Source organism: Muscardinus avellanarius (genome assembly GCF_963383645.1).
Source record: "Muscardinus avellanarius genome assembly, chromosome: 1".
NCBI classification, from domain to species: Eukaryota; Metazoa; Chordata; class Mammalia; order Rodentia; family Gliridae; genus Muscardinus; species Muscardinus avellanarius.
In genome coordinates this window covers 98,492,544-98,516,305 of record NC_137786.1, presented here as the reverse complement: position 1 = coordinate 98,516,305, position 23,762 = coordinate 98,492,544, and the positions used below count along the sequence as shown (strand labels likewise).

At 40.8% G+C, this 23,762-nt stretch overlaps 1 protein-coding gene across 1 annotated transcript in view; it reads left to right on the top strand.

Annotated features, from left to right (window-relative positions):
• EPB41L4A (erythrocyte membrane protein band 4.1 like 4A) overlaps positions 1-2,437 on the top strand; it is a gene marked incomplete at both ends in the record, with an annotated part of 273,193 nt that extends 270,756 nt beyond the window's left edge. Inside the window, one exon of the mRNA XM_080711919.1 lies at positions 2,309-2,437. Coding sequence (XP_080568045.1) covers positions 2,309-2,437 — 129 coding nt within the window. The remainder of the gene's footprint in view (positions 1-2,308) is intronic.
• Between the last annotated feature and the right edge of the window lie 21,325 nt (positions 2,438-23,762).

Sequence of the window (23,762 nt, the reverse complement as noted above, 5' to 3'; positions counted from 1 at the left end):
TGGCACTGGAAGGGACCTGGTGTCTGAAGGAGCCAGAGAGCAGTGCTTGTCTGAGCACACAGGAAGTGACGGAGGGAAGGCACTTGACAGAGGACCTGAACAGCCAGGGGAAAAGGGTTTGGATTTTACTGTTTTTCTAGGTGCCCAAAAGAAGCCATTTATCTAGCTTCTATGTCAAGAAGGGGCTGGAGTGACTAAGAGAGTAAGGTTGCATTTCCCAGGGGTGTCAGTTCTGGCAGTGGCCTGGCCCACACCTCATCTGGCCTTTTCATGCAGAAAGAAGAGTGAGGTGGTTGGGCATGGTGGCCTACGCTTGCAATCCCAGTACTTGGGAGGCTGAGACAGGAGGATCACAGCCATCCTCTGCAACTTAGTGAGAGCCTGTTTCAACCTGTTTCAAAATAAAGAATAAAAAATTAGGGCTGGAGGAATAACTTGGAGGTAGAATGCCCCAGGGTTCAATCCCAGCACCACACACACACACACACACACACACACACACAGGTTGGGTTAGAGACTTGAGTTGCCAACTTATTTCCTAAGGTCTGCAGAGGGGACAGATTTAATCCTAGGCAAATTTACAAGGTAGTACTTTAGGTTATTTCCTCTCCTCTTCTTTTTTTTTTTTTTTATGGTACTGGGGTGGAACCCAGAGGCTTTCTACTTCCGGGCTATACTCCCAGACCCATTTTATATTTTATTTGGAAACAGGGTCTCACTAAGTTGCTGAGAGCCTCACTAAGTAGCTGAGGCTGGCTTCGAACCTGCGCGATCCTCCTGTCTCAGCCTCCCAAGCGCGGGGATTACAAGCGTGCGCCACCACGCCCGGCTATTTCCTCTCCTTTACTGGCCATTCTTTGGATATAGTCCCATTTCCTCTGTTACATGCACTAGTAATCTTTCCAACTCCCACAACCTCTGGCCATCTAGACTCTTTTTTAACGGACTCACACTTCTCATGCCTGGCAGGATTAGTCCATCAGTGCTTCAGTGGTCAGCAGAAACAACTTCAGCCAATTATGGGAACAGATGAAAGATAACTTTGATGTGTGAGGTGGGTTACTGGGGATGGAACCCAGGGACATTCTACCTCTGAGCTACACCCCCAGGCCCATTTTTTTTTTTTAAAGTGTCTAAGTGTAGAGGGCCTCACTAATGTGCAGAGGCTGGCTGCAAATCTGTGCTCCTCCTGTCTCAGTCTCCCAAGTTCGTGGATTACAAGCATGCATGACCACACCTGGTTTGGAAGATAACTACTTCTGAATTGTCTGTAGCCCAAATTAATTACAAAATAATAGGAATATGTTCAGCCATAATGGGATATATTTTGGGGGAAGGAAATATGCTTTTCAGCCTGGATCTACAGTTAGTTTGGGCCATCTCTAGGAAAAGGGTTGAAAGGTAAAGTGGGGGGCTATTGGTAGCACTCTCAGGGCTCCCCCGTGGTCAAGAACAGTATACAAGATCCTGTTTGGGGGTCCTGGTGTGGTAGACAGGCTCTGGTAACTCAGTGAGCCCATTCTCCATGAAGGAGTATCCACATCTCCAGTCCAGATGACTGTGGCATCTAGCCCCAAGCGATGAGGCCCAAGACACTGTGCTGTACATTAGAAATTGTTTTATTCAGTGACTGCTGAAAACATAATCTATAACCAGTGAAGATTATAATCTATCCACTTCTGCCCTGCTTGGAAAAGTGGGAAAACTGAAACCCTGGCTTAGAAATTACTCTTGAAAAAAAATTTAGGGTGGATTATGCCCAAATTCATTATGCATGTAATCAGTTTTTATATATTTGTCAGGCAAATAATATGCCAATGGTAACAAGGTTTATAGGGAAGCCCATTTCACACAAGGATGTGAACACCCAGTTATGCGTATTAACCCAAATGGATCTTTATGTATCAAAGATTAAACACGATTTTATAGTAAACTAGAGGGAATATTTGTCCAACACCTTTTGGTATTATGTGACTTGAGTAATTTAAACTGGTGTCTTGAGCTGAGTGGTAGTGCACGCTTGTAATCCCAGCATTCGGAGGCTGAGACAGGATTGCAGTTCGCGGTTAGCCTCAGCTCCTTAGTGAGGCCCTTGTTACTCAGTGAGACCCTGTTCCAAAATAAATAAAAAATAGGGCTGGAGGTGTCACTCAGAGGTAGAATGCTCCTGGATTCCAGCCCCAATACCGCAGGAAAAAAGAAAAAAATTGGTGTCTTAAATTTAAGAAAAACATAGTTTCTGATAAACTTTAATACTCGATTTGGCTGTATTTTCTTCTGACTCTATTTTTCATATATGTATTTCTAGAGAAGAAATGGGTCTAAAGACAGCCTGATTGAAGACAAATCTCATATATCTGCAAGCAATCTGGCTGGAAAACACTCAGCAAAAACAGTAAAAACAATCCAAGCTGCCCGCCTCAAGACAGAGACTTGATCCTGGTGAAGAGCCAGGAATGGGGTGTGAAGTGTGTGTGCCACTGATACTTACAAAACTGTGAATTAGATAATTATTCTAGCATTTGGACCTGCAAGTGTTTTTTCTCAGCACACACAAAAATAAGCATCTTTTGCTTCTTTTCAAGGCTTACAGCACATTTGTGCTGAAGGGCCTTTTAACTGGAAGGATAATAGACAAAAACTTAACTTGATGCTGCATTTTCCTTCCTGAAACGGGTGTGTATGTCGCATCTGCCCACAACCAAGACCTGATGTTTTTTTGTTCTGAGCCGTCTGTGTAGCAGCAGCGGAGGGCCATATCCTTCCCACTCTAGGTGGTTTTCAGCTAGTGTTGGGGACACAAGGACCGAAACACAACTTTCAGACTGGACATTTTTATTTCTAGAAAGCTTTGTAATATTGTATTTTGTGGCATCAAGTTCCACAGGTTATTTACAGATGATGTAAAAAGCTGTTTTTAAGTGCTGCTTTTAGTCTTGTGAAAAGGCTGTGTGGATCCCAGTTGTCCTAACCCTGGTCCATGTAACTTGCTTGCTGTCCCTGGACCTTTCATTTCTGCAGATGACTTTCCAATCTACAGAACAAACTCATTCAGGATGCCTACCTTCTTACCACATACAACCCTCTCCACCTGTGCTCACCATGTTGTTCCCCGCCTCCTCAGGACCCTTGTCTTTTGTACTCAAATGCTTCCCTTTAGCTTATGCTTTGCAGTCTCAGACTTAGGGGACCTCTTCATCTATACCCATGGCCTTATTTCCGTAGCACTAGACTACAGAGCAGTGCTTCTTTCCAAGAGGCCGCTTGAATTCCTCAAAGGCTTCAATTAGTTAAATGCTGCCCCCATCTGGATTTAGTACCATTATGCTTGTGACCATGCAAGCCTGACACCTTCACTAAGTCTTGCTGGCTCTGCCCTTTTACTGATTGCACACGGGGCCAAGCTCATCTCTTGTCTAGTAGCCTCCAATTGCGTCTGCTCTGAACTGGTTTCTACCTGATTCCCATTTCTTGCTTTAAAAAAGCCCAAGCCTTAAGTGGTCTGGCCTCTTTACTACCTCTTCAGCCTCATTTTGTGATGCTCCCCACTCCTATAGCCATCTTACAAACCTCACTGGGCACTGAACTCTAAACCAGGGGACTGAAGAGGGAAAAGCTGCCAAAACCGTCAGACAAAAGCAGACTTCTGGTCGTTTCTTTTCAAGCCCATGGTCTCCCATCATGTCATTCCCCCATCTTTGCCTTGCAAAAATGGAACCTAACTTTAGTATCAAGTTTGCTGCTTTCTCAGGTTTTTCCTGACTTGGTCAAATCCTACCATGAGTCATCTCACAAAAGAAGCGTTACATTTGTGGTATTGCCCCCACCCAGCTCTAAGCTTCCAGAGGGTGAACTGTGTTTTGCTAATCATTGTGACCCTTGCTCCTAGTAATGTGCTTTCAATAAAAATTTTTCTGAATGCCTATTATCATTTGTTCTTTTTAAGTCTGGCTTTAAAAAACTTGAAGTGTGTGCAGTAAGTTAAATTCCATTGCCATGAAGGAGTTCAAAAGATAAGTGTTTATCTTCTTTGGGAGTTGCTAACAAATAAGTCGCTGGGGGAAATGGGAAAAGAACCTTCCTGTGATTGTTCAGTAGGCGCTATTTTCTGACAGACATTTAAAGCACAATTATCAAAGCACATTAAAATATTTATTCAAGCTGGGTGTGGCAGCACAAGCTTGTAATCCCAGCATTTGGGAGGGTGAGACAGAAGGGTGGACAGCCTCAGCTACTTAGTGAGGCCCTGTGCAACACAGTGTGACCTTGTTTCAAAATAATAAAAATAGGGCTGAGGGTGTAGCTTGGAGGTACATCCTGAGACTCCGTCCCAGTACCGCCAAAAAAAAAAGTCTTGCTTCGCTTAAATATATATTCACAGACTGTCTGTCCAGGGACAATTTCAGTACTTCTCAGACTCCTGGAAATTTTAAATGATCCAAGCATCTTTTGGAGATCAAAGTTTCAAGGACATCCTAAAAAAGACAAAAAATTCAATTTGCAAAGTCAGTACTTAAGTCACATCTTAAGAACTCGGCAATAAGTAAATAAATCCTCATTACATTTTACTGATATCACCCTACCTTATGTCCTTTGTGATCCCAGATGGCAGCAGTCTGCTTCAGTCATCCAAATTCCACCTGAACAGAACACCAGGTAAAGCTATTTACAAGCCATACAACTTATTGGCAGATTCTAAGATCACGTGAGCATATAACATTGCAAACTCATTAACTGTTGCTTATGCAGGTCCTACACCAAAGATACCAAAATTTAAGGGCAGGAAAAGGCTGCACAGCTTTAATTTATGCCTTTTTTGACACCACATTCACTAGTTTCCAAAAGTGAACGGGCAACACAAAGGCTATATGAAAACTGCTTAGGTCCGGCTCATCCATGCTTTTTAAGTCTGGCTCGAGTTGTTCTGATTACAGCTTGAAAGGCAACTACAGTTCCTGATTTCTCTTAGGACTCAAAATCCAACCTAGTAATGAAAACTAAACGCTAAAAGCTTGTAAACGTTACTTAAACCCCGAATTAAGCGGTCATCTCTGCAGCGCCGGAGCACGTACCTTGGCCGAGGCTGCACTCCCGCCGGGCCCTGCACGTGCGCAGCTGTCATGGCCGGCGCCTCCCGCGCGCAGGCCCACCTCGGAGGGCCGGGGCGCCCGCAGCCGGTCACACGGGGGCCTGACTACGCGCCAAGGAGCCCGCTCCGACTTAAGGCCCCCTGGCTTGCAGCCGACGGACGGGGCGCCCATCTACGGATCGCCCCATCCCGGGAAGGGCGCGCAGGCCGAAGCCCGACCAGACCCTCCCGAGGCCCCCGGAGAACGGGGCCGCCGCGTTCGCAGTCGGCATCCCGCCGCAGGAGCCCGGCCAGCACAGGGCGCCGCGGTCCCTGCCCCGAGCCTCGGCGTGGGGAGCCGCGCGGCCTGAGCCCCCGCCATGCAGCCGCCGCAGCGCCCGCAGGACCGTGCGCGGCGCGGGAAGAAGGGCCGCCCTGCCTTCCCACAATGCTTTTCTACGCCTGGACCGGCCCACTGTGCGCACGGGGGGGGCGCGGACCGTACCATCAAGCCTGGACTCGCGCGCGCCACCGCGTGGCCGGAGGGAGCAGTGCACCCTCCTCCTGCCTCCGGGACTTCAGTGGAGCGCTGCAGAGGACACAGCCCAAGGGGCTCTGGCACCTGTGTTTTGGGTGGTGATAGAAAAATCTCACCGTCTCCAGCTAAGGAGGAGTCAGGCTATCCATTCAAATACGTATTTATTGAGTACTTACAACACCCCAGGCTCTGTCCTAAATGCCTGGGAATCAGGGTGTGAATGAGACAAGTTTCCGTCTTTCATTCTACTTGGACAATAAAGACACATGCCTGGTAAACATGGCTATCGTGATCCCTCACTGCGGGACTCTTAATCAAGAAGTCTGAAAACCCGGCGTGGCGGCACACGCTTCTAATCCCAGTACTTGGGAGGCTGAGACCTGAGGATCGCGGTTCGCGAACAGCCTCAGCAATTCAGCGAGGCCCTTTGCAACTTGAGACCCTGTTTAAAAAAATAAATAAATAAATAAAAAATAGGGCGTGGCGTGTTGCTCCGAGGTACAATGCTCCTTGGTTCCATCTCCAGTACCGGAGGCTGAGACAGGAGGATCACGGTTCGTGGACAGACAGCCTCAGCTACTTAGTGAGGCCCTTTGCAACTCAGTGAGACTCTGTTTCAAAATAAAGAAGATAGAATGCCCCTGGGTTCCATCCCCAGTACTGGGGGGGGGGGGGGGATGGAACTCCCTAGGTGTCTGTGTGATGATGAGATGAATGAAGAAAAAGAAAATGATGAATAAAATGATGAATAAAGGTAAAGAAAAAGAAAAATGGTTTGTACACACACTGGAATTTTACTCCGCCATAAAAGAAAACAATATTGTATCATATGCAGGAAAATGGGCAGAACTAGAGAATATTATGCTAAGTGTGATCAGCCAGCAAGTCTTAGAAAGTCAAGGGTTGTCTGTTTACTCAAAGAAAATAGGAAACAAAAGAGATTTCAGATGAATGAGCAGATAAAACAGTAAAATAATGGAAGAGGATTGGGGAGGGAGACGGAATACAAGGACTGACTGAAGAAGGAAACAGCTCAGATAATGTTAGGTCCATAGATGAAAGCATCACTCCCCATCTCACTAAAGTACAGGGAGGGAGGGGGGAGCAGGGAAACACACCAAGGGCTGTGTGCTTGCATGTCATGTCAGCATCAGTTTGCATCTCACTAAGATGTGTAATTACAACACACCCATACAAGTATAAAAACAAAACAAGAAAAGGAAAGGAAATTTACAGGTCTACAGTCCAGTGGCCATTACACAAAGACTAGAATAAGGAAATTCATTTAGGATACAGAAGAAGAAAATGTGTAGCATCAAAAGAAGGTCAACGCGAAAGAACACTTGCCTAATATTGCTGGAGCCCTGGGGTTAATCCTCAGTTTGTGTGTGTGTGTGTGTGTGTGTGTGTGTGTGTCACACACACACACACACACACACACACACACACACACACACACACACAGTAACTACAGAACTGCATTAGGAAGTCTCTGTATCCTCCAGGGTGAGAGATAGGTTGGATATGGAAGAGACACCACCACATGTCATTTAGACCCTGAAGCATACAGTATGGGGATTATAATGAGGTTTAGTCTTACCTTCTTGATAAAGAAAGGGTGAGGAAATTTTCTTGGGCTGGGGCAGCCAGCAGGCCCAGGTTTATGTGTAGCTCTGACATCTATTCTCTTAGGTAAAGGACCACCATTCTGAGCTTGACTTTCCTCATTTAAAGGTAATATCTATAGCCTGGCATGGTGGCTCACACTTGTAATCTCAGCATTCGGGAGGCTGAGACCTGAGGATCGCGGTTCGCAGACAGCCTCAGGTACTTAGTGAGGCCCTCTGCAACTTAGTGAGACTCTTTCAAAATAAAGAATAATAAACAGGGTAGGGGGTGTAGCTCGGAGGTCGAATGCCCCTGGATTTTATTCCCAGACACACACACACACACACACATGGTAATATCTGTATACATGTACTATAAAGGCTTAATTTAAAGAATTAAGGAAGGTTTGTGGGACCATCTAGCACTGTGCACAGTAAGTACATAATGGCATCTCATAAACAGCTCCAGCGAGCTAGGTTCTTCCTCTTGTTTACCCATCCTAAGTATGGAGCCGTCTCCTTCTTGGATTAAGTTGTTAAGGGAGGGGAGGATAAGCTGCTGTTTTTATCTTAATGGCTTTACAGTTTTGCTCCCAACTTACTCATTTATCTTCTTCCTTTTACGTCTCTTCCTAAGTTTGGATGGCACAAGAGTAGCTAGAGGAGAAGTATTTGTTCCAATATTAGATGAGCACTGGGTGTCAGGAAGCCAGTCCTAAATTTGTTATCTCTTTGTCTGCCTGGTAGGGAAAGCCCAGTAATGACGAGTAAGCAAGCAGAAAGGATAGGAGGACATGGGGGTATTTTCTACCTTGTCTCCCTTCCTCCCCTGCCACAGGGCTGAGGCACCGGGTAAGAGGATGCATGCCGCACACAATATTGGTGCCAACAGGAAGAGCCTCGGTTTCCTTGTGCAGCAGCAGAGTAACAGTCCCCTAAAGATGTCCATGTGCTAGTGCCCAGAATCTGTGAATATGGTACATTACACCACAAAAGGGGCTTTGCAGATGTGATTAACGTTGGAGACCTTGAAATGGGGAATTAAAAAATGGGTGAAGAAAGCAGAAAAAGATGAGTGACAGCAGAGGTCAGAAGGCAGGAGAGGTGGGACGCGAGAGGACTCGATCCTCCGTTGCTGGCTTTGAAGCTGGAGGACACAGGCTCCTGGCCAAAGAACATGGGCAGCCTCTAGAACCTGAGGATGGTCTCGGTTTGTAGCCAGCAAGGAAACAGGGAATTCATTTCTATAACTGTACAAAACTAAATCACGCCAACAGCTTAATTAACAGACTCCCCCTAGAGACTCCAGAAAACACGCAGTCCTGCTCATACTCTGACTTTAGCCTGGTGAGCCTCGTGCCAGACTTCTGACCTGCCTCCAGAGCTGTGAGGTCACAGGCTGCTGTGGTGTAAGCCTTTAAGTTCTTCTTAATTTGTTATGGCAGCAAGAGAAAACTAATATTATCAGGTAAGGGCTGGAGAGTAAGCAAACTTAATTTTTATTCCACTTTTTCTTGTCTCACCCAATTTTCTCAACAAGAATGTAAATTAGATTTGACGACAAGATATGCATGTTTTACTTGAAAGCATTTAATCCATATGAAGTTATAGTGGTTGCTAGGGATCCAATTAGATTTTCTCCATATGGAAAACCAGTTGTTTCATGATCATTAATCAATTAGCCTATCTTTCCAGCACAAATCAACCATGTTGACATAGCCAGATATCAAGTGTATTTATTTATTTATTTATTTATTTATTTATTTATTTATTGAATCTGTTTTTTGCTGTCTGTTCTGTCCTACCAGCCAACTTGTCCTTTTTAGGTCAATATAAAAATCTCTTAAATATAAATCTCTTAATATAATCTTTTTTTTTTTTTTGGTGGTGGTACTGGGGGTGGAACCCAGAGGGTTTCTACCTCTGGGCTATACTCCCAGACCTTTTTTTATATTTTATTTGGATACAGGGTCTCACTAAGTTGCTGAAAGCCTCACTAAGTAGCTGAGGCTGGCTTCGAACCTGTGCGATCCTCCTGTCTCAGCCTCCCAGGCGCGGGGATTACAAGCGTGCGCCACCACACCCGGCTTTATTATAATCTTAATATAATAAAATCTCTTAATATAAAAATCTCTCACTGTATTTATAAGTCTTAATGTATGCAATGGCCACTATCCTGTTCCTTCAATTACATCACCACCCAGATACCTTGACCTTTACCAGGAAAACCTTGGCTACTGTCTCTTTCCTCTTGCACATAATATTTAGGGAAGTATCATTGGGATTTATATTGGAATTGCATTGAATCCATGATAAATCGGAGAGAGTCAATCTTTAGAAGGATGGTAGGTGTGATGGTTAATTTTTTATGTCTGCTTGTCTGAATCACAGGCTCCCAGCTCTCTGAGTAAATATTACTCTGGTGTTTCAGTGAGGATGTTTCCAGAAGAGATTAGCATTTGAATCAGTAAACTGAGTATGAGTAAAGTGGATTTTCCTCCACAGTGTGGGTAGAAGGGAGGGTCCCCTTTCAGCCTGACTAAATGAGCTGGAACATCCACCTTCTGTCCTCAGAGCTTTTAGTTGTCAGGCCTTTAGGCCCCAACTCAAATCTGTACCCTCTGCTGTCTGGCTTTCAGGCCTTTGAACCATACCATTTGCCTTCCTGGGCCTCCATCCAGCCTGTGGGCAGCAGATCTTAGATCTTAGGACTTAGATTCCATAAATGGGGGAGCCAATGCCTTAAAAGATGTCAATCTCTCTCTCTCTTTCTCTCTCTCCTCTTTCTTTCTCTGAAGAACCTTGCCAAATATAGCATGCCACTCTATATTTGTCTGTTTACTGTATTTCAGGCAAAATTTTATAATTTTTGGGATTAAGATCTTGTACACCTTTTCTTAGGTTAAATCTTAGAACTTATAATTCTGTTGCTATTATAAATACTACTTTAAAAATTTTTTTATTGGTGCATTGTAGTCATATCTATTAATGGAGTACAAGATGATTGCTTTTAATGTATATTAATAATTACTCTTCCTTTTGAATACTGATATTAAATAATTTATATGATTTAAAATAATTTGTGGGTTCTTTTTGTTTCTTTTTTTTAACAAATGCAGATGCTTTATTTCTTCCTTTCCAATTCTCACACTGTGTGTGTGTGTGTGTGTGTGTGTGTGTGTGCGCACGCACCCATACCCAGGCTAGGACTGCTAGAACAATGTTTAATAGTGTGGTAATGATAGACATTTTTTTCTTGCTCATGATTTTAAAGAAATGCTTTTAATGTTTCAGCCTATGTGTATGATGTATATGACATTTTATGCCTTTCCTATCATTTATCAGGTTAGATAAATTTCTCTTTCTAGTTTGCTAAGAGTTATTGCTTTGTCATGAATAAATAAATGTTGAACTAAATATTTTTCTGCATCTATAGAGATGAACATTTTCTTGTAATTTATTAATGTGGTGAATTGCATATGCAATTTTTCTTTCCTCCCTCCCTCCCTTCCTTCCTTCCTTTCTTCCTTCTCTCCTTTTTTAGTACTGGGCATAAAACCTAAGACTTTGAGCATTCTAGGCAAGTATTCTATCACTGAGCTATAGCTCCAGCTCTGATATATTCCTATTACTGGACTGATCTTACATTTCTGAAAGAAATCAAACCTGTCATTTCCAAAATTATTCTGTTCAGAATTATTGCAGAAATGTTTATGGGTGAGATGAGACTATAGCTATCTTTTTTTTCATGCTGTCTTTGTTAGTTTGGTGTTAAAATTAGGCAGAGATCTACTTAATATTAGTAACTTGTTCCTGAAGATTATATATTCTGTGCAAAAAATATTAACTGGGAGCATATTTCCATTTATTTTAAATATTAAAATTATAATTGTTCAGTTAAACTAACTTCCAAAAATGTAACTAAAATAGAGTCAATAAGTCTATATTGGATAACAAACTATAATATTAGAATGTGACTTTTATATTTTATCTTCCTGATCAAGTAATATAGTTGTTAACAAAATAATTGCTTTGAGCTGGGCAGGTTGTGCATGCCTGTCATCCCAGTACTTGGGAGGCTGAAACAGGAGGATTGTAGTTTTGAGAACAGCCTCAGCAACTTAGGGAGACTCAGCAATCTAGTAAGACCCTCTTTCAAAACAAAAAAATTAAAAAAAGCTGGTGGTGTAGCTCAGAGGTAGACCGCTCCTGGATTTCATCCCCAACACCACAAAAACGAAACAAAATAAAACAAAACAAAAACCAAACAACAAAACAATAGTCGCTTTGCTGGCAGTAATCTGTTCTCTTTCATGTAATTGCTTTTCCACCTGGTCTGCTGCCTTTTCCATAAAGTTGTTTTAACACTTTTTATTTTTTTTTTGCAGGTCTGGGGATGGAACCCAGGGGTTATTCGACCTACGAGCTACACCCCCTGCCCTATTTTTTATTCTTTATTTCGAAACAGGGTCTCATGGAGTTGCTGAGGGCATCACTGAGTAGCTGAGGCTGTCTAAGCCTCCTGAATGAATGCTGGGATTACAAGCGTGCGCCACATCGCCCGGCTCAACTTTTTTTTTTTTTAATTCACTTTGTAGAAACTAGGGAAAGAATGTGTGGGAGGCAAAGACGAAGGACACTGTGGAAATATGCCAGAGCATGTGTCAGGTTAAAGATGTCACTTGACTGCCTCTTGTACCGCCAGTAGCATGTGCGTGGAGCATCCCCGCTTTTTGATGTGCCGACACGAGATATTGACAGCTACTGATCACGCTTGTGATGCAACTCAGGCATTTCCTGTAATTGGAGGAGGTGTTGGAAATGTATTGAGTTTAGGGTCTTAGATATAATTTTTCCTAAATACCAGCTGAAGTGTTTTGAAGGATACATATATGGTGTTGAGGCATTAGATACAAGAGGTAACTTACTGGGAAAACATTTATTTGGGAGATGTTCTATAGAGTATAACTATAATGGCTTTAGAAAGTTAGAGAATGATTTTTTCTTTTTTTCTTCTCTAAAACTTTTTTATGATGACAGAGTTATTGTAATTATTGGTGCTGAAAGTGAAACCTAGAACCTTGCACATGCTAAGTACATACTCTACCTACCAGTGAGCTATACTGGTAGACTCCTAACCTCTCTATCTTTCCCTTCCTTCCTTCCTTCCTTCCTTCCCTCCCTCCCTCCCTCCTCCCTTCCTCTCTCCCTTACTTTCTTCCATACTGGGGATTGAACTCAGAGGCATTCTACCTCTGAGCTGTACCCCTAGCCCTCCCTTTTTATTTTTTGTTTTTCAAACAGGGTCTTGCTAGGTTGCTGAGAGTCTTTGCTAGGTTGCTGAATTTGTGATTCTTCTGTCTCAGCCTCTCAAATACTGGGATTACAGGTGTGTGCCTGTAATCCATGCCTGGCTTCTGTATTTTTTTCATTTTTTTTTTCCATTTTTTTGGTACTGGGGGTGGAACCCAGAGGTTTTCTATCTCCGGGCTATACTTCCAGACGTATTTTATACTTTATTTAAAAACAGGGTCTCACTAAAATGCTGAGAGCCTCACTCAGTAGCTGAGGCTGGCTTTGAACCTGTGCGATCCTCCTGTCTCAGCCTCCCAAGCATGGGGATTACAAGCATGCACCGCCACGCCTGGCTTCTGTATTTTTTTAAAGAAAAAAAAAAATCCTCACTTTCAGAATTGTCTGGGTTTGGTATTTTCTTTGAGAAGATTTAGACTGTTGATTCAATTCTTTCTTTCTTTCTTTCTTTCTTTCTTTCTTTCTTTCTTTCTTTCTTTCTTTCTTTCTTTTCCTCCTTCCTTCCTTCCCTTTATGGTACTAGGGATGAAAACTAGGGATGCCTTATCACTGAGCTACACCCTCAGTCACCCTCTTTTTTGAGACAAGGTCTTGCTAAGTTGTCTAGGCTGGCCTTGAATTTGTAATCCTCCTGTCTCAGTCTCTTAAGTACTGGGATTACAGGTGTGTGCCACTGTGCCTGGTTATGGGACCATTCAGGTCTTCTGGCTCTTCTTTAGTAAGTTTTGGTAAATTACATTTCCAGGAATGTATGCATTTCCCCCATATTTTAAACTTTGTCTAAAGAGAGCTTTTTTATTTTTTAATTTTTTTGTATATTTTTATTGGTGCATTGTAATCATACATCACATTGGAATACAAGACTTGAGAGGATATACAAGCACACATCATCCAATTAGCCCTCATCCAATCCCCATCCCATTCCCTCCCCTCCCTCAATCCCATGCTTGATTGGTGATTATCTGATATATTTGTTTACATACCATCCTCCCCCATCCCATCCCCTCTGATTGGTCACTTTAATTGCTTCGCTATAGGGCCCTTTCTATAACTCGAACTCCTGTTACCCCTTTCCTCCTAGATTTTGCTAATTAGGGGAAGCATCTGGTTTTCATTTTCTGTGATATTTCTCTGTGCTTGCTGCGTTGCAAGTTCCGATCCCACTCTCGAGGGCCCCAGTAGTGGCCTGGCCGCCCAGAGGACTCTGATCCCGACCATGCTGGCTCCAGCACTGGCTTTGCCTCATGGCAGGCTCCAATCCCGGCATTGCTGTCTCCGTCACTGGCCTCACCCCTTGGCAGGCTCTGATCCGAGCACCCTCTTCACCCAGCAGGTTGTCCCACATTCCTGAGGGTGCGTGGTGGTAGCATTCTGCCTCTGGGGTTATTTCTTAAAAAGTTCCAGGTGTAATGCATCAGATCTCTGACTCCCCTGAGTGCCGGCTGCTGCCATTGCCACTGCCTCCACCATTTCAAATCTTTCCCAAGCTCTTTTTCCACTCTGCATGTTTTCCAGTGTTCCTAAGCATGCGCGGCAGGTAATTTCTCCAGAAGATAAGGTTGGTAGGATCAGATTTCTGCCTCTCCTGAATACAAGTCTCCACCGCCATCGCGGCGACCGCTTCCAACACTGCCTTCCTCCTAGGTCTCCGCTAAATTCTCTCCTTACAGGTGATGTCCAGGATTTAAAGATGTAGAGAAGAAATAGTCCTCCTTCGTGGGGAATTTTTCCAAAAGTTCCAGTTCAGTTGGATAAGTTTTGTCTGCATCTCCAGTATCCTGGCAGCTGCCGCAGCCCTCTTGACCCCTCTCCGATATTTTTCTTTTCTTTTTTTTAAAATAAGAGACAACAGTATGTGTGGTTTGAGGAGACTGTGGGATCAGGCACTCGGTAGCACTGTGGCCCGGGCCCTGGTTCTTCCGGGGGTCCGGCGTGCCCCGCGCGACCCCCGCCCAGGCACCAGGGCCTTGCGACCTGGGCTCCATTTTTTCCGGGGGTCCAGAAGAGAGCTTTTAATTATATTATCTGATTATCTTTTTAAATCTCTGCTTTTCCTTACTTATATTCCTTTTTAATTCCTATTGTGTCATAAAGTTGGCAATTTTATTACTAATGATTTAGTATTATAAAAAGCAGTAATGCTACTTTTTCTGCTGGCAAAATTTAGACCCAATATTTATGTTACTTTAGCAATAATAAATCTATCCATTTTTGTTAAAGTGACTGAGTTATTTTTTATTTAAGTTTTACAAAAATTTCAGTGGGGGGCTATTTATGCTTGTACACAATATAGCAGACATTCCATGTTCATCTAATGTTTGCACAGTATTAGAGCATTTTCCATGCTGTTCTTCATTATTAATATCATTTTAAAATTTTTCTACAAATTCAAAAGAGTCACATGAATACTATGTAAAAGTACATTGAATCATGTTTTTTTATTGAAGATGTTTGACTTTAAAATTATGTTACATATTCTTGAATGTAAAAATATCAAAATGCTGAACAATTGCTGCTTACTCAAGAATTATAACACACATACAATATATCTAGAGTAAAACCAAAATACTTAGAAGTAGTAGCAACTATATAATTCCAACAGGAGAAACTGATGACCATCCTGCAGTGTGTACTGAATACTTTAAGGAAGAAGGGTAGCATGGAGTATGCTCAGATGGCATGATAGCCCAAGAACCATTTGCCAGTGGGCATTATAATATTATATAAGTAGTTTAAATTAACTAGTTTATATTTATGTTTACACTAATAATTATTTTTATCTTTTCTAATACTTGTATTATTTCTCACCATTTTCAAATATTTTCAAATATTTATTTTTCAGTGTTTTGTCAACTGGTTTGGCCTTATTAGTACCAGATTAACATCTAGTTTCAAGTAGTTTCATGATTTTTTTTTTTGACCTGTGAGCTATTTAGAAATATGATTTTAGCGAGGCCAGGTCTGGAGCCAGCGAGGCTGGACCTGGAGCCTGTCGCGCAGCAGGCCTGGAACTGGAGCCCACTCCACAGCAAAGGGCCAGTGGGTCCCTGCAACCGTGTGGCCAGGAAGCCCTAGAAGCTGCTGCTGCCTCACCTCATCAATCAGCAGATTCCCGAATCCAAGTGACCTCTATTAAAAATAAATTAGTTGTGAGTGGATCATCTTGTCAAAGTTACTCACCATCTGTCTTTCAGGATTTCAGTAAGTGGGAATAAGTGTGGAACTTAAAAGAAGGACTTCCCGGGAAGAAAGAAACTGTAATTAATCGAATGTGGATAAATAGAAGCATTCTGCCTCAGAGATACACCCCCAGTCCTATTTATCTTTTTATTTTGAAACAGGGTCTCACTAAGTTGCTGAGGCTGGCCTTAAACCTGCAATCCTCCTGTCTCAACCTCTCAAGTACTGGGGTTATATGTGTGTTCAATGTAAATATATACATCTGTACTAGTTTCTTCCATTTTATTCTGTGTCTCCTTTCATCTCCTTTGTTTCTTTTTTTTTTTAAATTTTCTTTGTTTCTTTTCTCCTTTTTCATTTTTAATATTTTGGTCTTCTTTTGTTGAAAATTGCTTTTATTTAGTATATTCTATTATAGTGTGGAAGTTACACACCAAACTTATAGGCTTTGAGAAGTTCTCTTCAAAATTTTAACTTGCATATCTAACTTAACAAAGAGAACGTATATAAACTAACATAAGTAGTATAAGATAAAATATACAGATATAAACCGGGCGTGGTGGCGTACACTTGTAATTCCTACGCTTGGGAGGCTGAGACAGGAGGATCGCACAGGTTCGAAGTCAGCCTCAGCTACTTAGTGAGACCCTGTTTCCAAATAAAATATAAAATAGGTCTGGGAGTATAGCCTGGAGGTAGAAAGCCTCTGGGTTCCACCCCTAGTACCACCAAAAAAAAAAAAAAAAAAAGAAAGAAAGAAAAAAAATATATACATATATATAAATATACAAATAAATGCAAAATGTATGTATTCTCTCCTTGAACAACAATAACAGCAGAATGAACTTAGCATGCTCTGACTTCAGACTGCTCCTTTCATGCTATTTTAATTTTATTTATTGTATATTTTCAAATTGACCACGTTGACATTAATTTATTGCTTTATACAATCATTAAGTAACTTTTCTGACAGATTATCATTTCTTTGATCATCAGAATCCATTCTAGATATGCATTTTCTCTTTCTTTTCTTTTCTTTTTTCTTTTTCTTTTTTTCTTTTTTTGGTGGTATTGGGGTTCCTGGAAGCCCTTCTACCTCCGGGCTATACTCCCAGACCTATTTTTATATTTTATTTGGAAACAGGATCTCTTAAGCCAGCAAGGCTGCCTTCGAACCTGCGCGATCCTCCTGTCTCCGCCTCCCAAGCGCAGGGATTACAAGCGTGTGCCACCACGCCTGGCCACATTTTCTCTTTCTAATGTCCTGAGACCTTTCTCCTCTGCTTGTGATCTTGGGCCATCAGCATCAGCATTACTTGAGAGCTGGTTAAAAATGCAGAATCTCAGATCCCTCCCAGACATAATGAATTATATTTGTATTTTAATAAGATGTCTAAATATTCATATGTAAATTAAAAATTGAGAAGCACTTGTTTTAGAGGATTATTCAGTGAAGGTCTGCTCTTAGTAAACTCTCACAGTTTTTGTCTTAAAATATCTTTGTTTTGTTCTCATTTTAAAAGGAATTTTGCTTGATTCACTTTTCTAAATTGATGGTTACTTCCTGCCAGCACTTTGAAGCTATTTTTCTCTGTACTGCGTCTTCCATTTTATGCGAAAGGTCAAACTGAAAGATCAGACTAATGATTTATTCCTTGACAAGTGATCTGTCCTTTCTCTACTTTTTCTCAGATGGCCTGAATTTTATTACAATACGAATAGATGTGTTTTTAAAATTTATTTTTGGCTATGATTAAATTGGAATTCTAAACTGAAGACTTAGTGTCTGTCTTAAGCTCTGTCTTCCAACTCATGAATTCTCTTTTTAGCTGCTAACGCTGAGTTTCTAAAGTCTGTTATTATACATTTTTTTTTCTGGGAGTTCTTTTTGGTAGGTTTTCAGAGATGTAGGTAATTTGTGTTACTTCTTGATTCTTTGTTATGTACCTTTTTTGTTTCTTGAACTATGTTGAAACACATTTATTTGATATTTGTCTGATAGGCCCAAAATTGGCAGTCTTACTCTGTTTCAACAGATTGTCATTTGCTGCCTATTTATTCATGGGTTTGTGATTTTTCCCCCTGTTAAATCTATGTTGTTTGGAACTTCACTTGTGATCACCATTTGGGTCTATTCCTTTAGAAAGGACTGATTTTTGTTTTTGCCAGCTATGTGGTGCTGGGCACCACTGGCCTGGGAACACTCAGACCACACAGAGTGAATTCTTAATACGTCCTGTGGGAAGAAGAGCAGGTTAGTTAATAATTTTCAAGGAGTCCTCCTTTTTTGTCCTTTTTGGTGTGTAGGACAATTACCCCTATTGTTTCTCTCTATAGGGTGGTTCCTCTCTCTTTTTACTTATTGAGGATGTTACCTTTCAGGGACCACACATTGTGCACCCACCATTAGTCCTACCTCTCCTTGCTCAGCTCTCTGGTCCCATTTCCTGACTTCTTTGTGACTCCATCAAACCTAAGCTCCAATCTATCAAGAGTAAGCATAAGTCCCAGGAAAACGTCAGCCTCGGAACTTGCTCTGGATTCATCTTATATTTTATTTGTGGCCTCTGAGGACTTCCCTTATTTTTCAACCAATTCATCCATGCATTTAGAACAACACCTAAAAAATATTTTATCAGCCGGGTGTGCTTGCACATAACTATAATCTCAGTACTTGGGAGCCTGAGATGGAAGAATTGCAGGTTTGACAACAGCCTCAGCAACTTAGTGAGGCTGTTTCAAAAATTAAAATAAAATAAAATAAAATGTGGCTCCAAATAGAATATCCTTCGGTTCAATCTCCAGTAACACACACACACACACACACACACACACACACACACACACACACACATTTGTATTTGTTCTGAATTAGAAGGTTTCTCTGCTTATCTTTCCTGCCATATTGCAGGAATGAAACGCCTTTTGAGTTTCTTTATCAATTTGTTCTTTGAAAAACTATCCAGTTTAAGACTAGCAGAAGGGCTTACCACTAATCCTATTTTTGCTACTAACAACTAGGTATAAAAGCAACAATTCTTTCTAAAATAATTTACAATTTAGAGCAATTTTCACAAACTGTTTCTTAAAGTAAGTTGGTTGAATTGTTTGGGATAGAAACTAAAAAGATTATTCTGAAATTTATTTGGAATAATAAACTGATGAGAATAGTCAGAATAACTTAGAAAAGATTAATAAAAAACTAACTTCTTTTAAAATACTAAATCATATTCTAATATTATATATTAAAACATATTCTGAATTTTACCAGATAATAAACATGGTAATGGCAGAGGCATTACTTATCAGTTAAATGGAAGAGGCATTACCTATCAGTTAAATTGAAGGTATAAGTCAGAAACTGTTTTTAGTATATATTGAATCTTAACATGTCTTAAAGCAAATACCCCAAGTCAGCAGAAGAGTAGGGGTTAAGCCAGTGCACCTCGTCATCACTCAGGATCTGCCCTTTAGAAAAGCAGAAAAAAAACTTACTTGATGTTATAAAGAAAAAAGAAAGCTTCTGTAGTTTCAAAATTAAAGGAAAAATTAAACAACAGAAAATATCATAGGAAAACTATCAAAGTAAAAATATTTGGTTGTAGAAAAGACTGACTAAACTTAAAAATCAATGGCTATTTTTGATAGGCAGCAGAAACTGGTCACAATATGTGATGGGGGAGTAGAGATTTTTCTCACCTTTTGAACCATCGAAAATACTATCTGTCAAACAACAAATACAATTTATTTAGTACATTAATGAGTGAAACGAATAAGACAATGATTGCTGGTCTTGATTTGGCAAAAGATTAAAATTTCTGTGTCCAATCTTAATAATTAAAGAGAAACTCCATGCATTAGTCGGTCAAATTCTTGTGATAATGTAATTATAGTGAATATAATCCTTAATAACAAAATATTCATTCTACTAAGGAATCAGTAGAGTTAAAAACAGAAAAGAGACATTTCAGGAAACGAAAATATGAACTCTAAAACATCAAAGAAGCCTATGAAAATTTTTTTGTAACTTTACTTCTTTGTAGTAGTTCTTTTTAACTCTTCATTTTGCTTTTCTGGTTGTTATGTGTTGGTTTCTACTGAAATCCGGGCAGGCTTATGTTTGGAGAACTTTGTTTTTTTCCTTTCATTTTGTCCTTGTAATTAGACTTACATTTTTTTTTTTTTTTTTTTTTTTTTTGGTGGTACTGGGGTTCCTGGAAGCCCTTCTTCCTCCGGGCTACACTCCCAGACCTATTTTTTATATTTTTGAAACAGGGTCTCTTACGCCAGCACGGCTGGCTTCGAACCTGCGCGATCCTCCTGTCTCCGCCTCCCAAGCGCGGGGATTACAAGCGTGCGCCACCACGCCCGGCGTATTAGACTTACATTTTTAAACATAGTTTTAATTTTATTAATTGTTCAGCTAAATGTGTTCACATGTAAATGATATGATGAAGTACGGTGTGGTTCATGTTAATTTGGTTAATGAATATGTAAAATATTGCCTGCACCACCATTTTAGAGATCTGTGGGAAGGACTGAGTTGTCAGGGACACTGATACTGCAGACTGCTGAATGCCAAGTCAAAGAATTTCAAACAGGCCTCATGTCAGTTCATATGGATAACCAGCAGGTGGCAGTGCAGGCCAGGCCCAGAATCCACACTGTAGGGGCACATTCACACATAATTACACTTTATTTTTTTATTTTTATACTTTTCAACTACACTTTAATTGGAATGAATTAAGTAACCAAATACACATAGTTAAGTATAACTATCCAAGATTCCAGGAAAATCTTAAATCTAATTTTATACTTGTTTTTCACAGGCAAGGAACTGACTTTTTTAAAAAAATTCTCGACACAGTAAGAGATTAACAATAACTAATAAAGTAGATTACAACAATATACTGTAATAAAAGTTATACGAAAGCCGAGCATGGTGGCGCGCGCTTGTAATCCTCGCGCTTGGGAGGCTGAGACGGGAGGATCGCACAGGTTCCAAGCCAGCCTCAGCTACTTAGTGAGGCTCTCAGCAACTTAGTGAGACCCTGTTTCCAAATAAAATATAAAAATAGGTCTGGGAGTATAGCCCGGAAGTAGAAAGCCTCTGGGTTCCACCCCCACCAAAAAGAAGTTATATGTTGAAAAAAATAGTCTAATTATACAGAAAATTTTAATTCAAAAGAACCAAAAAGAACATTGTACGTGTTTCAGTCTAGACAAGAGTAAACGTCTCTGATCACATTCTCTACACCACTGAAATGGACATCCTAACTAACTAGGAAAAGAAAACTGGCACTTTAGTTAGAAAGCGTACGTAGCAATGGGGGCTGAATTATTGATAGGCATTTCTTGTGTGGGATAGGCAGCTCAATCTGTATTATTGTTATTATTATTATTTTAGTCAAGTATGACTTATTTTTGTACTTAGTCACTTATCTAGAAATAAATAATTGCTATATATAATTTTCATGACTAAATAAATGTGGTATGTGTTCCATGTTCACACATTTCCAGAGACATTTTTAGAAAATTGGTTTTCACATTAGTAACTTCATATTTTTATGGTACAAGGGTCTTTCTCTGGGACACAGACAGCATTGGAGGGTGTCCTTTGAGGAAGATACTACATGTAGCACAGAATAGCTCAAATCACACACACAAAGACCTGGGTTTCTAATGAGTAACGCTAGTTATGTTAATGTTATCATTCATTTTTAGCCACTGAAAGTAGATTCCTGGCTTTTCCACTAGATTTGAAATCTCTTAGGTGGATAAATCACATCCCTGAGGACTAGGGCAACTTGAAATTGAGGGTGAAGAACCTCTCCAGAAATCATGGAAAGGACATACAGGGATAAAAAATGGAAAAAGTTTGAGGATTCTGATCCAACTTCTAAAAAGGGAAAGTAGTAATTTCAGTAAACTCTGATCTATTATAATGAACATGGTCTCAACTCTGTAATATACTATCAAATAAACAGTTGTTGATTCACTACAGGCAATATTGCTTATTTATGAGATGCCAGAATGGGTTTAATACCCATCACAACACATTTTCTTCCTTCCCTCTTTCTTTCTTTTTCTTTCTTTCTTTCTTTCTTTCTTTCTTTCTTTCTTTCTTTCTTTCTTCCCTATCTTTTTCTCTCTCTTCTTTCTTTCTTTCTTTCTTTCTTTCTTTCTTTCTTTCTTTCTTTCTTTCTTTCTTTTGTTCTTTCTTTCTTTTGCTCTTTCTTTCTTTCTTTTTATTACTGGAGCTACACCCCAAGCCATATTTTATTTTGAAACAGGATTTCACTAAGTTGCTGAGATTCTTCTTAAGTGCTCAAACCTGGGCTCTTCCTGTCTCAGCCTGGCCAGCACTGGGATTACAGGTGCGTGACACCATGCCCTGCTCACTTTCGTCTTTAACATGGTGCCCACCTTTAGAACTGTGAAGGGTGGAGCCCTTGAAAACATAAATTTGGATAAGACACTTGGAAAAATCTCTCATAATGCACTTAAACAAAGTGAAACAGGGCCTTGGATGTAATTATATTGATAATTGATTTGAATAGCTATTTAATATATTGATATTAAATGGAGGGATATTTCTAGGAACATCCTTAACCTTTCAAAAACATTCTTTTTACTGGTGATTTGGTTTAAGATGTCATAGGCAATTCCCAAATTCAGAATGACATGAAATTGAAAAACAAACTGGATGGTTAAACCAGGATCTTAAGGTCTTAGGCTGGTTAAATTGGGGACGGATAACATGAACGGCTTTAAAGAGATTAGATGTAAATGTCACTAGAATCAACAGCACATATATCAGATGAATCCTTCTCAGCTATAGCACACCTGGGAAACACAGAAAATGAAGTTGGCAGTGAATATAGTATTGATCAGGTGTGTATGATGACTGTCAGCAGAGTAAATGTTAACTTAATTTTCACTGATTAGAAAGCACAGCACTGGGACAGAGAGAGGGCTGTCTCCCTTTTCCTACCGGCTGGACCACTCTCTAGGTGCTGTCCCTCAAGTGGGGCAAAAGGAGGCTACAGGCTGTTCAAGGAAGAGGTGCGCAAGAGCAACGGAAGCTGTGTCATAAAGCGGCGGCTGCAGGAGCCAAGTGGGGATTAGAAAACGCAATCAACGAGGTGGGGTGAGAGGGTTCACATCTTCACAAGTCTGTTATATGAGAGAGGTTTACATTTGTTCTGTGTGATCCCAGGCGATCAAATTAAAGTCAAGGGGGTGGAAACAGAAAGCAATCTCACATGGGAACAGCCATTTTATGAGAAGGTGGTTTCTCCATTATTAGGCTGTTAAAGCATAGACAGGTAAGGACTTGGAAATATTTTAGCAATGGCTAGATAGTTGAAAAAATTTAAAGTTCCTTTTCAACTGTGAGAGCTTAAGCTATTATTAATTAAGCTAACACAAATCTTTTTTTTTTTTTTTTTTTGCAGGTCTGGGGATGGAACCCAGCCGCATTCGACCTCCGAGCTATACCCCCTGCCCTATTTTTTATTCTTTATTTTGAAACAGGGTCTCACTGAGTTGCAGAGGGCCTCACTAAGTAGTAACTGAGGCTGTCCACGAACCGCGATCCTCCAGTCTCAGCCTCCCGAATGCTGGAATTACAAGCGTGCACCACCACTCCCGGCTAACACAAATCTTTAAGAGATAAGTTTGAAATTTTTCAACATTAATTTATCCCGATAGTCCTAATATGCCTTTTCTCTTCACTTTCTTTTGTCAGCTGATGTAATGTTAAGATTTTATTTTAGTTTTTCTATGGTACTGGGGGGGGGGAACCCAGGGGCTTTCTACCTCTGGGCTATACTCCTAGACCTATTTTATACTTAATTTGGAAACAGGGTCTCAGTAAGTTGCCGAGAACCTCACTAAGTAGCTGAGGCTGGCTTCGAAACTGTGCAATCCTCCTGTCTCAGCCTCCCAAGCCCGGGGATTACAGGCGTGCGCCACCACGCCCGGCTTAATGTTAAGATTTTAAATGTGACCTTTATCCTTGTTGTCTCAGAGAGATAGGGTCAAAGCTCCAAAT